The sequence below is a fragment of the Eptesicus fuscus genome, chromosome 11, assembly GCF_027574615.1.
Source record: "Eptesicus fuscus isolate TK198812 chromosome 11, DD_ASM_mEF_20220401, whole genome shotgun sequence".
NCBI classification, from domain to species: Eukaryota; Metazoa; Chordata; class Mammalia; order Chiroptera; family Vespertilionidae; genus Eptesicus; species Eptesicus fuscus.
The window spans coordinates 50,952,315-50,968,553 of NC_072483.1; the positions used below are offsets into that span (position 1 = coordinate 50,952,315).

The 16,239-nt window shown below is 38.4% G+C and overlaps 1 protein-coding gene across 1 annotated transcript in view; it reads right to left on the reverse strand.

The window, feature by feature from the left end:
• Window positions 1-16,239, reverse strand: part of ATF2 (activating transcription factor 2) — a 93,337-nt gene that overhangs the window by 12,872 nt on the left and 64,226 nt on the right. The window contains exons 12-13 of the mRNA XM_054722958.1: window positions 9,853-10,002; window positions 5,989-6,195 (exon numbers count right to left, since the gene is read on the reverse strand). Of these exons, the coding sequence (XP_054578933.1) occupies window positions 5,989-6,195; window positions 9,853-10,002 (357 nt within the window). The remainder of the gene's footprint in view (window positions 1-5,988; window positions 6,196-9,852; window positions 10,003-16,239) is intronic.

The window sequence follows — 16,239 nt, forward strand, 5'->3', positions numbered from 1 at the left end:
CATTGTATGTATATACCCCAATTTATTTATCCACTCATCCACTGATGGATGTTTAAACTATTTTCAGCAACTTTCTTTTTGCCCACAACAATGAATTACAGACATTTTCCCAGGTTAATACATACAAATGAACCTTATTCTTTTTCTTTTTTTGCAGAAGTATTTTTTTTAAAAAATACATTTTTATTTACCTCAGAGCAGAAGGGAGAGGGAGAGATAGAAACATCAATAACAGAGAATCACTGATCAGCTGCCTCCTGCAGGCTCCCAACTGGGGATTGAGAGACCTCAACCACTGAGTCACACCGGCTGGGCTTGCAGAAGTATCCTATCTAATAAAAGAGTGATATGCAAATTGACCCTAACTCCGCTACACCCACAAGCCACACCTACCAGCCAATCAGGAGCAAATATGCAAATAAACCCAACCAAGATGGCTGCAGCCACAGAGAGCAGGAGGGAGGCTTGGATTTCCACGGTAACAAAGGAAGCCAAGCTTTCTGCCTGCCCTTGCTCCACTCAAGGCTACAAAGTTTCAATTATAGAAGGTAAACAAATCCAAACAGTAATGGCAGCAGCTACGGAGCTGGAAAGAGCAGGAGGCAAGGGTTGCCCCTGGCAATGAAGGAAGCAAAGCTTCTGCAGCCTTGGCTGGCCTAGGCCTCCGCTCCAGGCTACAAAGTTTCAATTATAGAAGATATACACAAACCTCAAAAGAAATGGCTGCTGGTCAAGGAGCGAGCAGGAGGCTTGGCTCCGATCCAGGCTACAAAGTTTCAATTGTAGAAGATACATAAATCCCAGATACCAGGGCCTCTGCTTGGGTCGCCAGGTGGTGTGGCCGGCCTGCAAACCACCACAGGCCCTTCACCCAGGCCGCCCCACACCCCAAGGGAACCCCCACCCTGATCCGGGATACCCTTCAGGGCAAACCAGCTGGCCCCCACCCATGCACCAGGCCTCTATCCTATCTAATAAGAGAGTAGTATGCAGATTGACCATCACTCCAACACACAAGATGGCTGCCCCCATGTGGACACAAGATGGCCAGCAGGGAGAGGGCAGTTGGGAGGGACCAGGCCTGCAAGGGAGGGCAGTTGGGGGCAATCAAGCCTGCAGGGGAAGGCAGTTAGGGGTGACCAGGTCAGCAGAGGAGGGAAGTTGGGAGTGACCGGGCCTGCAGGGAAGGGCAGTTGGGTGGGACCCAGGCCTGCAGGGGAGAGAAGTTGGGGGGGACCAGGCCTGCAGGGGAGGGCAGTTAGGGGCAAACAGGCTGGCAGGAGAGTGGTTAGGGGGTAATCAGGCTGGCAGGCAGAAGCGGTTAGGGGCAATCAGGAAGGCAGGCAGGCGAGCAGTTGGGAGCCAGCAGTCCTGGATTGTGAGAGGGATGTCCGACTGCCCGTTTAGGCCCGATCTCACTAGGATCCTAAACGGGCAGCTGAACATCCCTCGAGGGGTCCCAGATTGGAGAGGGTGCAGGCTGGCCTGAGGGACACCCTTCACCACACCTCCCCCCCCCCGTGCACGAATTTTGTGCACCGGGCCTCTAGTCTATAATAATAAAAGTGTAATATGCTAATTAGATCAGACATCCTTCGGGACGAAGCCAGGGCTGCAAGGGAAGCCCGGGTCCCGGGTGCCTGCCAGTGGCCAGAGTGAAGCCCGGGTTCTGGGTGCCAGAGGGAAGCCGGTGCCGGCAGCTGGGGGAAGGAAGGCCTGCTCTTGCATAAATTTCTTGTATCAGGCCTCTAGTTTTAAAGAAAATCCCTGACAACATATCATATTACTTACCTTCATATTTTGGTATGTATCTCTAAAACTGAGAACACTTTCTTATTTAACTACTAGGGGCTCGGTGCACGAAGATTTGTGCACGGGAGGTGGGTCCCTCAGCCCAACCTTCACCCTCTCCAATCTGGGAGCCCTCAGGGGAGCCCTCTCCAATCCGGGAGTTTCTGTCTGTTTTTGCAATCATATGAGTGAATTGTCTGAGACCCCAACCCAGTTTGGTTTGTTGCTCACAGAATAGAGGCATTTTTTTTCCTGTGCTTCATGGGTGGAGATTTCCTGGAAGTTTTAGGATATCTTCCCTTTAATTTTTCCTAGACACACTGATTTTACTTATGTCTCTGACCTTTGCTTTCCCTCCATCCCCCACCGCAACAGTAACTTGCTCCAGGCTCACTTTGCTCTAGTGTCTAGGACAGTGATGGGCAACCTTTTGAGCTTGGTGTGTCAAACTTCACCAAAAAACTGAGCATAACTCGGGTATTGTGTCATGTTGAGGAAAAAACATTATTTCGCAAATGTTTCATCCTCAGGAGCAGCAAATGTTTCATCCTCAGCATGCGGCCGCCTCAGCAGCCTCGTATCATCAGAAATGGCTACGTGTGTCATAGGTTCGCCACCACTGGTCTAGGAGATCTGTCTGCCACCAGAACTACGATTCCCAGCATTCCTGGTGCTCCCTGCGCTCTGGGCTTCCGCTTCTGGTCCTGGGGCTCCCACCAGAACTACTATTCCCAGAATTCCTGGTGCTCCCCACACTCTTGGTTTTTCCCTTCCTGTTCTGTTTACTTCCCATGGCCTCCCGCTCTGCCAAGTCCTCTAAGCCGCCAGCTCTCCCTCTCTGCTCTCCATCTGGGGAGCCAAGTTCCCCAAGGCGCTCCACTCTCCGCTGGCTCTCCCAATCTGCTCTTCACCTGGCGCCTGTGTATGCAAATTAACCCACCATCTTTGTCAGGCTAATTTGCATACTCACTCCTGATTGACTGGTGAGCGTAGCAAAGGTATGGTAAATTTACATGTTTCTCTTTTATTATATAGGATGATGCCATCATCACAGTTTTTAATGATAAAAATACTGATTTTACTTGTTCTGTTTGTAATTTGAGGTATTAACCTCTACAGATGAATATAACTTTAATTTAGTGATTTCTTGAATTTGACTTCTTTTTAAATTTTATGCTTTGAAAATGATGTGCTAGCTAACTTGTACCTAGATAAATCTTGCCTTTATTCCTCCAGTCAAGAAATTTCTACCTCACTTAGGCAATAAAAATGCAACACATTTTACAATGACATTTTAATTATAGTTTGCATGGTGGAAAAAACATGCAAGTAATGAAGTAAAGATTACATTTATTTTGAATACTGAATTTTCCAAGGTTTCCCAATAATAAAGCATCAGTGTTAATAATAGTGACCAGTTCTGCAGTATAACTAAGGAAACAGCAATATCTCATTAAAAGCTGTTAATATTGCTTAAACTTGGGTCAAAGCAGAAAACCTCAAGTCTAACAACACCCTGTAAATGAGACCATGTGTTTATATAACATTTATAGTTTTCAGTCATCTTTACTTCTTAAGAAGGCAAGTAAGCCACATGACAAAGAAAAATATTAATACATTTATCTTATTAAAATTAAAAATTTATGTATTTAAAAATACCTACATTCATTCTGAGTCAACTGATTTATGCAACCCAGAGAAATAGACCAGCAGGTATTATCTCTATTCTCTGGATAAGACAACTGAGGCTAACAAAGAATGATATGTTTAATGTCATATAACTAAAAGTAGTCTAGTCGTTTGGAAGTATTATTTTGTTAGTTAAAAAGAGAAAAGAAGAAATTATATATATATATATATATATATATTTAAATCACTTTGTTAATATAAATATTTAAAATTTTAATAGTAAAATTAGTTTTAAAATTACTTAGTTTTTAAAAAGTTAATATTGTAACAGAGAGACCTGGTAAAGAATAGACATTTTTATAGTTGTATAAATAAATTGGTACCTATAATCTGTTTCACTGAATTTAAGAGGAAAAAAATTTAGAGATTTTTTCTAAAAATGTATGAAAATAGTTTTAACCCTTTGCACTCGCTTGTTTTTTTCTCGAGCTGCTACCGATGCTAACCGTGTCGAGTCACACTCGACATCCGAGTGCAAAAGGTTAAGAATTCATTTATCAGATGATAATATAATAATTTCTTAGTACACCCTGGTATATCCTATCTAATAAAGAGGGAATATGCTAATTGACCATCACTCTGTCACAAAGATGGCTGCAACCACAGCTGAGGCCAAGTTCCCATAAGGAGCCTTAACGAGCAATCAGCAGGGACCTGAGGCTACGCCCTCCTCCGAGACCGTGGAGCTTGACAGGGGACCTCAGGCCATGCCCCCCACCAGGTGGGGCTTGACAGGGGACTTCAGGCCGTGTCTCCTGTCCCAGCACCGGGCCAGGGGACCTGAGGCTGCGCCCCCCTGCCTGGCTGGACTTGACAGGGGACCTCAAGCCGTGCCCCCCACCGAGCGGGGCTTGACAGGGGGCCTCAAGGTGCACCCCCAGTGCTGGGTCGGGGGAACTCAGGCCATGGCCCCACCCAGCGGGGCTTGACAGGGTATTTCAGGCCATGTCCCCCACCTGGCGGGGCTTGATGGAAGACCTCAAGGCACGCCCCCCGGTCTGGGCTGGGGGACCTCAGGCCACACCCCCCATTCTGGCGCAAGGGGACCTGAGGCTACACCCCCTGCTTGCAGGGCTTGACAAGGGTGGGGACTGGCCGGGTCTGGATCTAGCCCAACGGTGGTGGGGGGGGGGGGCGGCCGGGTCTAGGTCTCACGCGATTTTGAGGTGCATGTGGGTGGGCGGGGACTTGACTTTGGGTCCCATGGTGTGCCCCAGACTCTAGGTTTTCATATACATTTTACTAATTTTCTTTCATCTCTGACACTTCTATTATAGAGAAAGGGCAAATAGCAATATTAAATTATTTCCTCTAATTAATCCCCTTTTAATGTGCACAAATTTTGTGCACCGGGTCACTAGTAAGTATATATTTGAAGTCTCTGTGATGTGTTAAATCATTTTTAAATTTTTTCTAAATGGTTAAAATAGATTTTATAAGACCATTTGTTCTAAACTAACATGCCAATATTCAAAGCACAACACAGTACTAAAAAAATGTCTACCTCACATATGAAAAATTTTTAGGTTATAAAATTTATATTACAGGTTAAATGCTATTCCTGATGCTAAAAACTTTTCCCCAAGCATTTAAATAGACATTTATATTAGTGATATCTTTAAAGATAGAACAGTTTGAGAGTTCTCATCATCAATTATAATTACATAGAAAGATTTATTTTTAACTGGGAATAAATTAACTCAGAAGACTGATCAATAACTACAATTCATTAACATCAATTTTCTAGCTGATGCTCATCGATTGGTAGTTTAGAAGACTTTATTGGAGAACGTTCACAACATTAAAAAAAACAAAAGAAAACAAAACAAAACAAAACAAAAAACAGAAGGAAGGAAATAGATTTGGTGCTCCCCCATTGGAAATCTTACCAAAGACTGAATAGGAAGGAGCCTTAAACCTTTATACCCACGGAGTTCCTAAGAAATGTATCTGAGGCACATTGGCAGGGCAGCATAAAATGATTTCTATTGCCACTGGCCATATTGTACCTGTTCTGTGGATAATAAGAGTCCTTCAGTTTCCAAAGCTGTCAATCTGGCACCTTTCTTGAGCACTATATTCACTTTAAATAAAACAAACAAAACAAAACAAAATTTATAATTCAAAGAACAAAAGGACTTAAAAACAAAACTGCTACTAAAGCAACTTTATCATTGTGATCTAAACCAACAGTTGAACATGAAAAGTGAAATACCAGTGATATTTTTAATTTTAAAATTCTTTGAACTTTATATCACAACTTTATAAAGTTTTTAATTACTTTTGCACTACATAAACACTTATTTTAAATTACTTCATTGTATCAGTATTGAAAGTTTTATATTATTTTATCTCAGTATCCAAATAAGTTTATAAAATTAGGTTTTACATACACACACCCAATATTGTGTCCTACAATATTTAGATGGCTAAGTAGAAAAAAAAGGGAAGTGCTGTGGTCACAATTATTAAAATACATCAAACAAAATTTACACATATGCATCCTACCTGTAGTTGTCCATTTAATGAACTCAAGTCTTCGGCCTTCTTCTCTAAAGACTGAACCCAGACTTTCCTTTTTTGTCGGCATCTTGAAGCTGCTGCTCTATTTCGCTCCAGAAACTTTCTTCTTTTCTCATCAGGATCTTCATTAGCTGCTCTTCTTCGTCGACCACTTGTATTTTGGGTCTGTGGAGTTGTGTGAGCTGGAGAAGCCTGTAATAAACAGAAATGAAAGCTTTTCAATAGGCAATAAAGGGTGGCAAAAGGGGAGAGCTACTAACTTTATTTTCTAAGTCTCATTGTATATATCAATATTTTGGAACAATGTGAAAATCACCCAGTGGTTTAACAAATTCCTTGAAATAAATGAGCACTGCTAAAATAAGATTCTCACTAAGTCACTATTTACATTAAATAAAGTCTTTAAAGTTTCTATAATATTTTCATTTATATAGAATATGAAGAAACTAAAAATGCAATGCAAATGATCATATAAAAATCTTACATTTTCCCAGGTATAGTCTTAAAAGTACATTAAGGTGTTATTCAATCCTTTGAAAACTAATTATAAGGTACTAAAGTAAAAATTTAATAATTGCTTATTTAAATTCACTATGGGAAACCACATTTACATTAAATCTGTAAATTTTCTTTAAAAATTGGTTTCTCTATGCCCTAGCAGGCTTGGCTCAGTGGATAGAGGGTTGGCCTGCGGACTGAAGGGTCGTGGGTTCGATTCCGGTCAAGGGCACAGGTCCAGGTTGTGTGCTCGATCCACGGTAGGGGGTGTGCAGGAGGCAGCTGATCAATGATTCTCTCTCATCATTGATGTTTCTATCTCTCTCCCCCTCTCCTCTCTGAAATCAATAAAAATATATTTTTAAAAAACTGGTTTCTCTAAAATTAAGGAATGAATGTACATACTTTGGTATACAGTCAGGTGACTCTTAGTGACGAAGATAGTCTGAGAAATGCATTGTTAGGCAATTTCCTTGTTGTGGGAACATCATAGAGTGCACTTACCCAAACTTAGATGGTACAGACTACTACATACCTAGGCCACATGATATAGCTTATTGCTCCTAGGCTACAAGCCTGGACAGCATGTTACAATACTGAATACTATACACAATTTTAACACATGGCATTTGTGTATCTGAACATAGAAAAGGTACAATAAAAATAGAGAATAAAAAAAAGGTACACCTGTATAGGGCATTTACCATAAATGGAGCTTGCAGGACTGGAAGTTGCTATGGGTGAGTCAGCGAGTGACTGGTGAGTGGATGTGAAGGTCTAGGACACTATGGTACACTACTGTAGACTTTAACACCACTTCACTGCCATCTACTTCCACATCTTGTCCCATTGGAAGGTCTTCAGGGGCAGTAACACCCATGGAGTTGTCATCTCCTATGACAAAAATGCCTTCTTCTGGAACACCTGCTGAACGACCTACCTGAGGCTCTTCTTGAGGAGGTGTCACTCTTTTCAGAAATATGTCTATGATAGTTTGCTTGGTTTTCCTCCCCCTTTTCCATCATAGGTTTGCTTGTAAGCATATACTGTGATCTTATAGAACCACCACCATATATGCAGTCCATCACTAAAACATTGTTAGTGGCACAGGACTCTACTCAGCTTTTCTTCAGTTTTTGGAATTTAGGGTAAGTCTTTTTCTAAGGGTCAGGTTCATTAATGCTTATTTTCCTGGTGGGTAGTATCCCACAGGAGTCCAGATTTTCATTTTAATTTATCCCCCGACTCCTCAACGGATTAGCCTGGTTATTTCAGATCAGACAGAGACAGAAATCTTCACTTGCTAGTGATATTGTCTAGTGTCTAGCACTATAGAGCAATAAATAACTCCAACCCTCTTACAAATCCCAAAATTGTACCACAGAATACTTGAATATGGAGACAGGAAATGAACTCTTGGAAATAGTGCAAAGCAAACAGTCACTTTGTGGCCACAGGCCCATGATCCAAAGAAGTCTGAAAACAATCTTTACCTATAATTAATTATATTTTAACATGGTGTAAACAAGTAAAACTTCTATTTTCTTCTTATCTATATAATAAGCAAAAATTTTATATATAAGATCAAGATAAGTTTTGCAGGAAAATCACCAAACTACTTCTCATCCTACGAACTCGCAAAAATACAATGGCATGATTTAATTCCTTTTCCAAAAAACTAGCATTAAAAATTATAAGGGTTATTCCATTTATACTGTATTTTAATTATAATAAAGATTAAGTATTAGATTATTTATGTACATGATTCCAAGTTAATCTTTTTTTTTTTAAATATATTTTATTGATTTTTTACAGAGAGGAAGAGAGAGGGATAGAGAGTTAGAAACATCGATGAGAGAGAAACATCGATCAGCTGCCTCCTGCACACCCCCTACTGGGGATGTGCCCGCAACCAAGGTACATGCCCTTGACCGGAATCGAACCTGGGACCCTTGAGTCCGAAGGCCGACGCTCTATCCACTGAGCCAAACCGGTTTCGGCCCAAGTTAATCTTTTATAAAAATATTTCTATGGCTGGCTTCAAGAAAGGCAACCTTGAAATATTTCCTTTACTTCATCCTTGTAACTTACAGCAGGGTGTTTTTTTTTACTTTTTATTTTACTCATTTAACTGAGTAAGAAAGAACAGTTGTTTTTTTAAAAAAATTGACAACTCAGTTATTACAGCAAAGGCTAAATCCGAGTATGATACGTGAAAGCTATTATTTATATTTGTTATATTTTTACACCTAACGAGAACTCGAGGCTAATTAGAAGCATATGTACCTCCTCTCCCTTCTCTCATTAATTCATTCATTCCACTTCATTAAAAAAAATATATTAAACTATTCTAGAAACTAGAGATACAGCAGTGGAGCTTTAATCTAATGTAATAAAATGTAAAGATATAAATAAAAGTTAGATCCATGGAAACGATAGCTAGTATAAGAAAATAAATTATATTCATTTCTTTTAAATAAACTTTTAAAGATGTAAAAACCATAATGAGCTTGCAGACCATACAAAGAAACAGCGCTGGGGTTCATTTGGCCTGAGGGCCAGCTTGCTTACCCCTGAATTATGACATTAAAACACACTTACTTACTTTCCCTCTCGGACACTTAGTAAAGTTGTTTAGTGGGTGACAACCACAACTACATTCCACTTTGTTGAAAGTTTCATAAAGATAAAATGTAATTATCTAAATACCTATGCTTAGGAGGCATTGTAAAATTTGCTGTTTACCTGTGTTTCTTTAAATGGAAAGTTCTGCTTTTTAATGCCAATGCTAATATTCTTTAAGTAGAGAAGATAAAAGCTCTTGAGTTCTGAAACATTTAACAGAAATACAGTAACCCTTTACACTATAGAAATATACTGTAGACATACAGAAATATCAATCACCTAGTAGGCAGTTCAGAACTACAGAGAAGTAAAAAGGGCCTCTAGCACAAACGACTGCTATATGGCATATCTTTTCCTTTCGTGATGTTTCCCAAATTTTAATTAAATAATTGTTTCATCTATGTGAGTAATGTAATACATATATACATTACTTGAATGTAATCAACAGCAAATATGTTTCCTTAAAAGTATTGATGGATAGTGTGCTATGTCAGACCTAAATACATATAGGGTGTTCTATGCAGTAATAACTGCTCGATGGACTGATGGACTGGACTGACTTTATTTAATATTTGAACTACCTTTTTCTAGGACTTCTGATATACTTTTGGAATAACAATATAACCAGAAATATTTTTTTCCAAAGTATATAGTCATTTAAGTTACACTGTATTTGCTTTTTTAAGGATGATATCGAGTGCTGCATGATAAAAACAACACACCTACCGGAGTTTCTGTAGTGGATGTGGCTGGCTGTTGTAACGACTGTGGTCGAGATTCCTCTGATTGAGTCCTAACCAATCCGCTACCGTGACCCTTTACAGTATCGCCATTGGTCACAGGAGGATGTTGCTGGGTCAAAGCAGCTTTTAATCTCTGAAATGCAAACACCAATTTTTAAAAAATTCTCTACTTTCCACCCAAATCCAACTCCTAACATACGCTTTGGTTAAACAAAAGAGAAATTTGTAAAGGAAGGCATAAATTCATTCAGCTTCAAAATTAGCTTTGATTTATCATAATTCATTATATTCTTAAGATCACTATAAATATCAATAAGATAAACAAAAGGACCTTTGGAAAGCTTTCCTGAGTCTTTTTGTCTAGTACTACTAGAGAATTCGGAACTTTCTTGTTCCTAAATCAATTTTGAGAGTGAAAATTAAAAACACTAATGACTGAAAATAACCGTTCAACTAAAATAAACAACAGAAGTTAATTATGTACACTTTCACCTATTTCCCCCACCCCATTTCTGTATCCCATATCCCAATATTCTCAGGTTCTTAGATTCTTAGACCAAAATCTCTTCTTTTCCAGATATGGGCCATCTGATCTCTGCAAGCAAGTCTAATGTCAGTGCTTACTTCGACAATGACTTGATGTTGCATTTTTTTTTTAGGCCACTACACTATCTGTCAGGTTAAAACCTCCTCTGAGAACCTACAGCTGGTTTTGCCTCCCTTAGGTCTTCCCAGTCTCCAGTAAACAGATCTACTTCTAAGTTTATCCCTTCCACTATGTTCCATTTTGCTAGTTAACTGGACTGTACCTGACCCACTATCAGAGTGTGGCAGGTCTAGTGTTAGAATGAGGCCCTAGACATTTATGGCTACCTCTTTATAAAGACATAATTTGAATCAAGTTTATTATTCTATCAGCAAAAATGTGTCACATGTGAATAAATTATCTCCCCAATCAGACAGTAAGCATTTTAAGAGCAGAGGTTGCCTTATATTTATTTGCATCCCTTTTAGCAGCTGGTACATTACTGATGTGCATCATAGGTGAAAAACACATTTGCTAATAAACAGAAATTGGTTTCTTTGGTGAGCATGACATAATTTTTTGGGGTAGTATTATTGTTATGATCTGTAAATTTGAAATAATTAGCATAATATAATTGGATTATATATCTTAGTGATGAAAGAGACCTCAGGAACATGGGAGACCTGTAACTATTATTGCTGATAATATTCTTAATAACTGAGATATAGTCCTCGAGCCCAAAATAAAGTTTTCTTACAACATTTGATGCAGAAATATGTCCATTACATTTTCCTAAGATCCACACTCAGGTGCAAATTTTAGGAGAGAGGCTACAAATATTGGGATGAGAAGTGTGTCGCAATTTATCCAGTGCTTCCCAAACTTTCTAGAAGTAACTGGCTGGATGTTACATGCTAAAACAGATTCTTGGTAACCTTTCTCTCTCCCTTCCCTGGATATAGCAGAAAGGGGTGGGTAAGAGAGAAGAACTTTTGAAAAAGGCTCCCAAATAAATGATTCTAGTACAACTGCTTTCATTCATGCCAAGAACAATTTAGAAAATTTGACAACTATTCAAAAATTTGAAGTTTCTTTATTTTCATCTATGCATATCTTACCTTCTATAAATGATCCAGATCCCTTAAAAACTGAAGCATATATGAAAAGATTAACAAAATCTCCACTAGGCAATAATTACACCTGGACAACTGGTTAGTGGACATTTTTTCTTTACTACTACATTGTGGATTCTGAGTACGATTTAAAGAACAAAGTCAGCAGGTTAAAAAAAGTTTTACTGAGGAATAAGTTACTTACAATAAAATGAACTCATTTTAGTGTAGTTTTGAGTTTTAACAAACACATATAGTTGCAGAACCACCCTCTACAGTCAGAATACAGTACAGTTCTATTACCCCCCAAATTTCCCTCATACTCCTTTCCTGTCATTCTCCCCTAACACACCCAGCCTCTGAAAACCACTAATCTGTTTTCTGATCCCAAAAACTTTGCCTTTCCCAGACTACCATGTACATGGAATTGAATCCAGCTTCTTTCCTTTAGCATAATGTACTTGAGATCCATTCATGTTGTGTTCAATGAGTTTCTAATAGGACAGTATCCCAGTTTGACAGATTAGGAAAACTGATTGTTTGCCCGAAGTCACACAGCCATTAAGCTAGTTCAAATCCTGGATTTGTCTAAAAAAAAAACAACCATAAGGAGTGATCAAGAAATAAAATCTGAGGCTGGCCCAATTGGTGTGGCTCAGTGGCTGAATGTCGACCTATGAGCCAAGAGGTCATGGTTCAATTCCTGGTCAAGGAACATGCCCAGGTTGTGGGCTCGATTCCCAGTGTGGGGTGTGCAGGAGGCATCCGCTCAATGATTCTCTTTTATCACTGATGCTTCTATATCTCTCTCCCTCTCCCTTCCTCTCTGAAATCAATAAAATATATATAAGGCTGGATGGCTTACTGCTTCAAAAGACAACCACAAAGGATTAGAATTGCCAAGTCTAATATTGCAACTGATAAAGCCACACTACCTGAGGATCAGGTAGGTTTCTTCCTTCCTTTCTGACAGAGTACTTCTTTATGAACTGCCAAGAGAACTACAATATGTAAAGTCATAGTATCTTCATTGGTTAATATACATAATGTATGCTATATACATATTTGTATACATATGTTATACAGCTAGAAGACAATGTTCAGAATTTAATTCTGCCTCAAACTATCTGTGACTCTGAACAAATCATTTAATCTTTGAGTCTCAGTTTCCTTATCTATAAAACTGGGAATGAATAATGATAACTTCCTTGTAGGGTTACGGTAAAGATTAAGTATAATATGTAAAAGTACCTTACTCATAAAAGGATTTCTCCAATGTCAGCTTCCTTATTTCTTCAAAAATAGCCTCTATTTTCTTAGCATAAATGTGTGGGTGGTGATGCCAAAGAGTCAGGAGAGTTCCTAAACTTTTGTATTTTCACAATGTACTTAGGAAAAATGAACTTAGGGGTCATCTTAAGCACTGGTTTAGCCTCAGACATATTTTATTATGTAAATACACTGCATCTTTCAGAATTCAGATAACGTAAAATTCTTAGTTCATCCCTTATTTTTCTTCATTCTCAAACAAGCAGAAACAACCACATTAGTGACTAAGAAACAGAAACTTGGGATAATGTGGAAGTAGATGTATTAAAACTAAAATCAGATAAGTGTCCAAAGCAGTATTGGCTATAATCAGGTAGGAATGCTTAGGCTAAATGGTCAAAGAAGAATTAAAAGCAGAAAGATAGTTTAAAAGTGTGGGTTATATAAACAGAACAAAGGAGGAGAATCTGGGGAGGTGGTCACTCTGCATAATTATATCTTTTAAAAACAGAATATTAGACATCAAAATACAATAAACAGTGCCCAGTCTAGTGTTAGATTAGGGCTTTCATTTCTGGATATAAAATGTGCATAAATATAAGTAGCTGTTGAGATGTAAAACTTGGTAAAATCATGTGTTGGTAAAACATTTTTATAAGTCCTTAGGTAGAAAATAGGATTGAAGAGCATTTAAAGTTTTATAGAGAAGAGCTTAACTCTTAGAATTAATGAAATATAGTAACTGCACATAGGAGACTCTGAAGTACATAAACATCACTCTCTTGAATAATCTTTAGTAGGGCAAGTAACTACCTTACAGAGCACTTAGAACAGCATCAGTATTCATTCATTATCCTCTCTTGACTGCCCTAGGGTATACAGTACTCATCCAGTGAAGAAGCTCTAATGTTTGCTCCATGCTGTTACATTGATTACAATGAGTCTGACTTGGAGAGTGTGCCACTGAGTATAAAATTTAAAAAAAAAGGTTTTCAAGGGTTAATTAACACTGCTCTGAAATGCAGACTTTTTAAAACAGCAGTAAATATACATGTAAACTAAAAATAATTAGAATGGGTTAGTTAAAAAAGTTGTCACCAAGTATGATTCATATAAATTTTACAATTGTATTAGGATATCTACAATTCACCCATATATATATTTGCTAGAGACAGTTTAAAGAACAAATACTTTGGTTCAAAAATTAATTTAAAAAATATAAATATAATGGATATTTTATAATATAATTTTTGAGCTAGCAGAAATACTGGACATCAATTAGTCCAATCACCATCTTACAGATAAAGAAATGAAGGCCCAAGAGTGAAGTTAATTCCCAGAATCATAGACTGAGGTAGAAGCAGAGCCAGGATAAGGAATTGTCTGTTGACTCCTAGTTCATTAAATATATTTTAAACAAAAGTTTTCCAAACTAGAGTTTTTGTCTAATATTTAGTATTCTATGCATATTAGGATTCAATAAGAAATCAGACATTGGTCAACCCATTGTTAAGATCAATATTTCTCACAATAAATTTAATATAAGATCAAAAACTCAATGAAATTAAATAATATTTAAAAGTCTATATTTTCCAACATGTACAATAAAACACTGACATAATTTTAATTTTAAACTAAAGATATATACCTTGTTTCGGAGAAAATGAAAATATCTTTATTACTAAAATTCTAAGCAGACTAATGCTTTAATGTTTAGAATTAGTTTTTTGTTTTTTTTAAATCTTCACCTGAGGTTATTTTTCCATTGATTTTCAGAGAGAGTGGAAGATAGAAGGAAAGACAGAGAGAAATGTCGATGTGAGAGAAACACATCGATTGGTTGCCTCCTGTACGCACCCCAACCAGGGCGTCAGCCAGGGAGGAGCTTGCAAATGAGGTACGTGCCCTTGACCAGAATCGAACCCGGGACCCTTTGGTCCACAGGCTGAAGCTCTAGCCACTGAGCCAAACCGGCCAGGGCTAGAATTAGTTTTTAGTGATATAAAATTCAACTACTATATTAAAAATGTTTTTTCCTAGAAAGATAATCAGAGATAGATTGTTGTGCTGATGATCTTTCTGACATTCACTTTAAGGGGTAATCTGCTAAAAATAATTTGCTATTCAAATTCTATGTTATATGTTGTATTATTGAAAACAAATTTTATTACATCTGTCAGAACTTAGTAGGAACAAACTACTCCATCATAGTACAAAGAAAAAAAACATAATGTTCTCTAGAAACAATTTATGAAAAAGTCAGATCCATATTTCATATGTGCCACAAAAACTCATCAGAGTAATAACCCTCCTTCTCCTGGGTGTTATCCTACCATCTGCTGCTCTATTACTTATCTTTATTTTGCAACTAATTAACAGCATAATCTTCTAAATTCAGCAAGTTAATTATCATTATTGTGGTCTTTGCAGCATCATCAGTCCTCCTGAAGTCTTGTCTCCCCTCCCCCAGAGAACATATGAAAATGAAGTAGATTGGAGAGAGTCTGCTTCTTTGGAGCAGGCTCATTAGGTGTTTGCTGATTAGCTTGGCATGCAGAGGCAGGTCAGAAGAATTCTGCTGAACATGAGGTTCCATGCAGGGCCTAACTAAGTTAATGTACGTTTCTGAACATTTGCCAAGATGCCCTCTGTCAGCTCTCAGTAGAAACCCCCTGCAGAAAGCCTACTGGCTACCCCCTGTGCTTAAAGATATTTCTCAGTTTGTCACACAAATCTTAAATGAATGATTCTGGAGAATACCACTTAAGTACCTTACCACATCTTAAACAAAACTCCTAGATGATTAACATTGAGAAGACTTACATTTTCATTACAAATATTATGTAAGAAAATTGTTCTACCAGAAGGGTAACAAAGATAGCAAATATCTATGGTTTATGTGTTTAATGACAAACAAAATCCCTATACCTAAATTTGGTAAGATACAGTGAAATATTGTAGAAAATAGGTCCTATAAATTTTTGTGTAGTTTAAAAAAGTACTAGATATTCTTGTATCTGTGGCCCCCACCTACATTTGTTTTTACGACTCTTACTTTTCCAAAGTTTTATTTTAGAGTTCATAAATAAATTTTAAAAAGCACTTGCTCTGAAGAAATTTCTTTAGCAGAAAAGGAGGATCTCATGTCAATATTTATAGTGGACATAAACACAATGCATAATATCATCCTACTAGAGGCCCGGTGCACGAAATTCATGCACGGAGGGGGGCGGTGTCCCTCAGCCCAGCCTGCACCCTCTCCAATCTGGGACCCCTTGAGGGATGTCTGACTGCCCGTTTAGGCCCGATCCCACCAGGATCGGGCCTAAACGGGCAGTCGGACATCCCTCTCACAATCCAGGACTGCTGGCTCCCAACTGCTCGCCTGCCTGCCTTCCTGATTGCCCCTAACCGCTTCTGCCTGCCAGCCTGATCACCCCCTAACCACTCCCCTGCCAGCCTG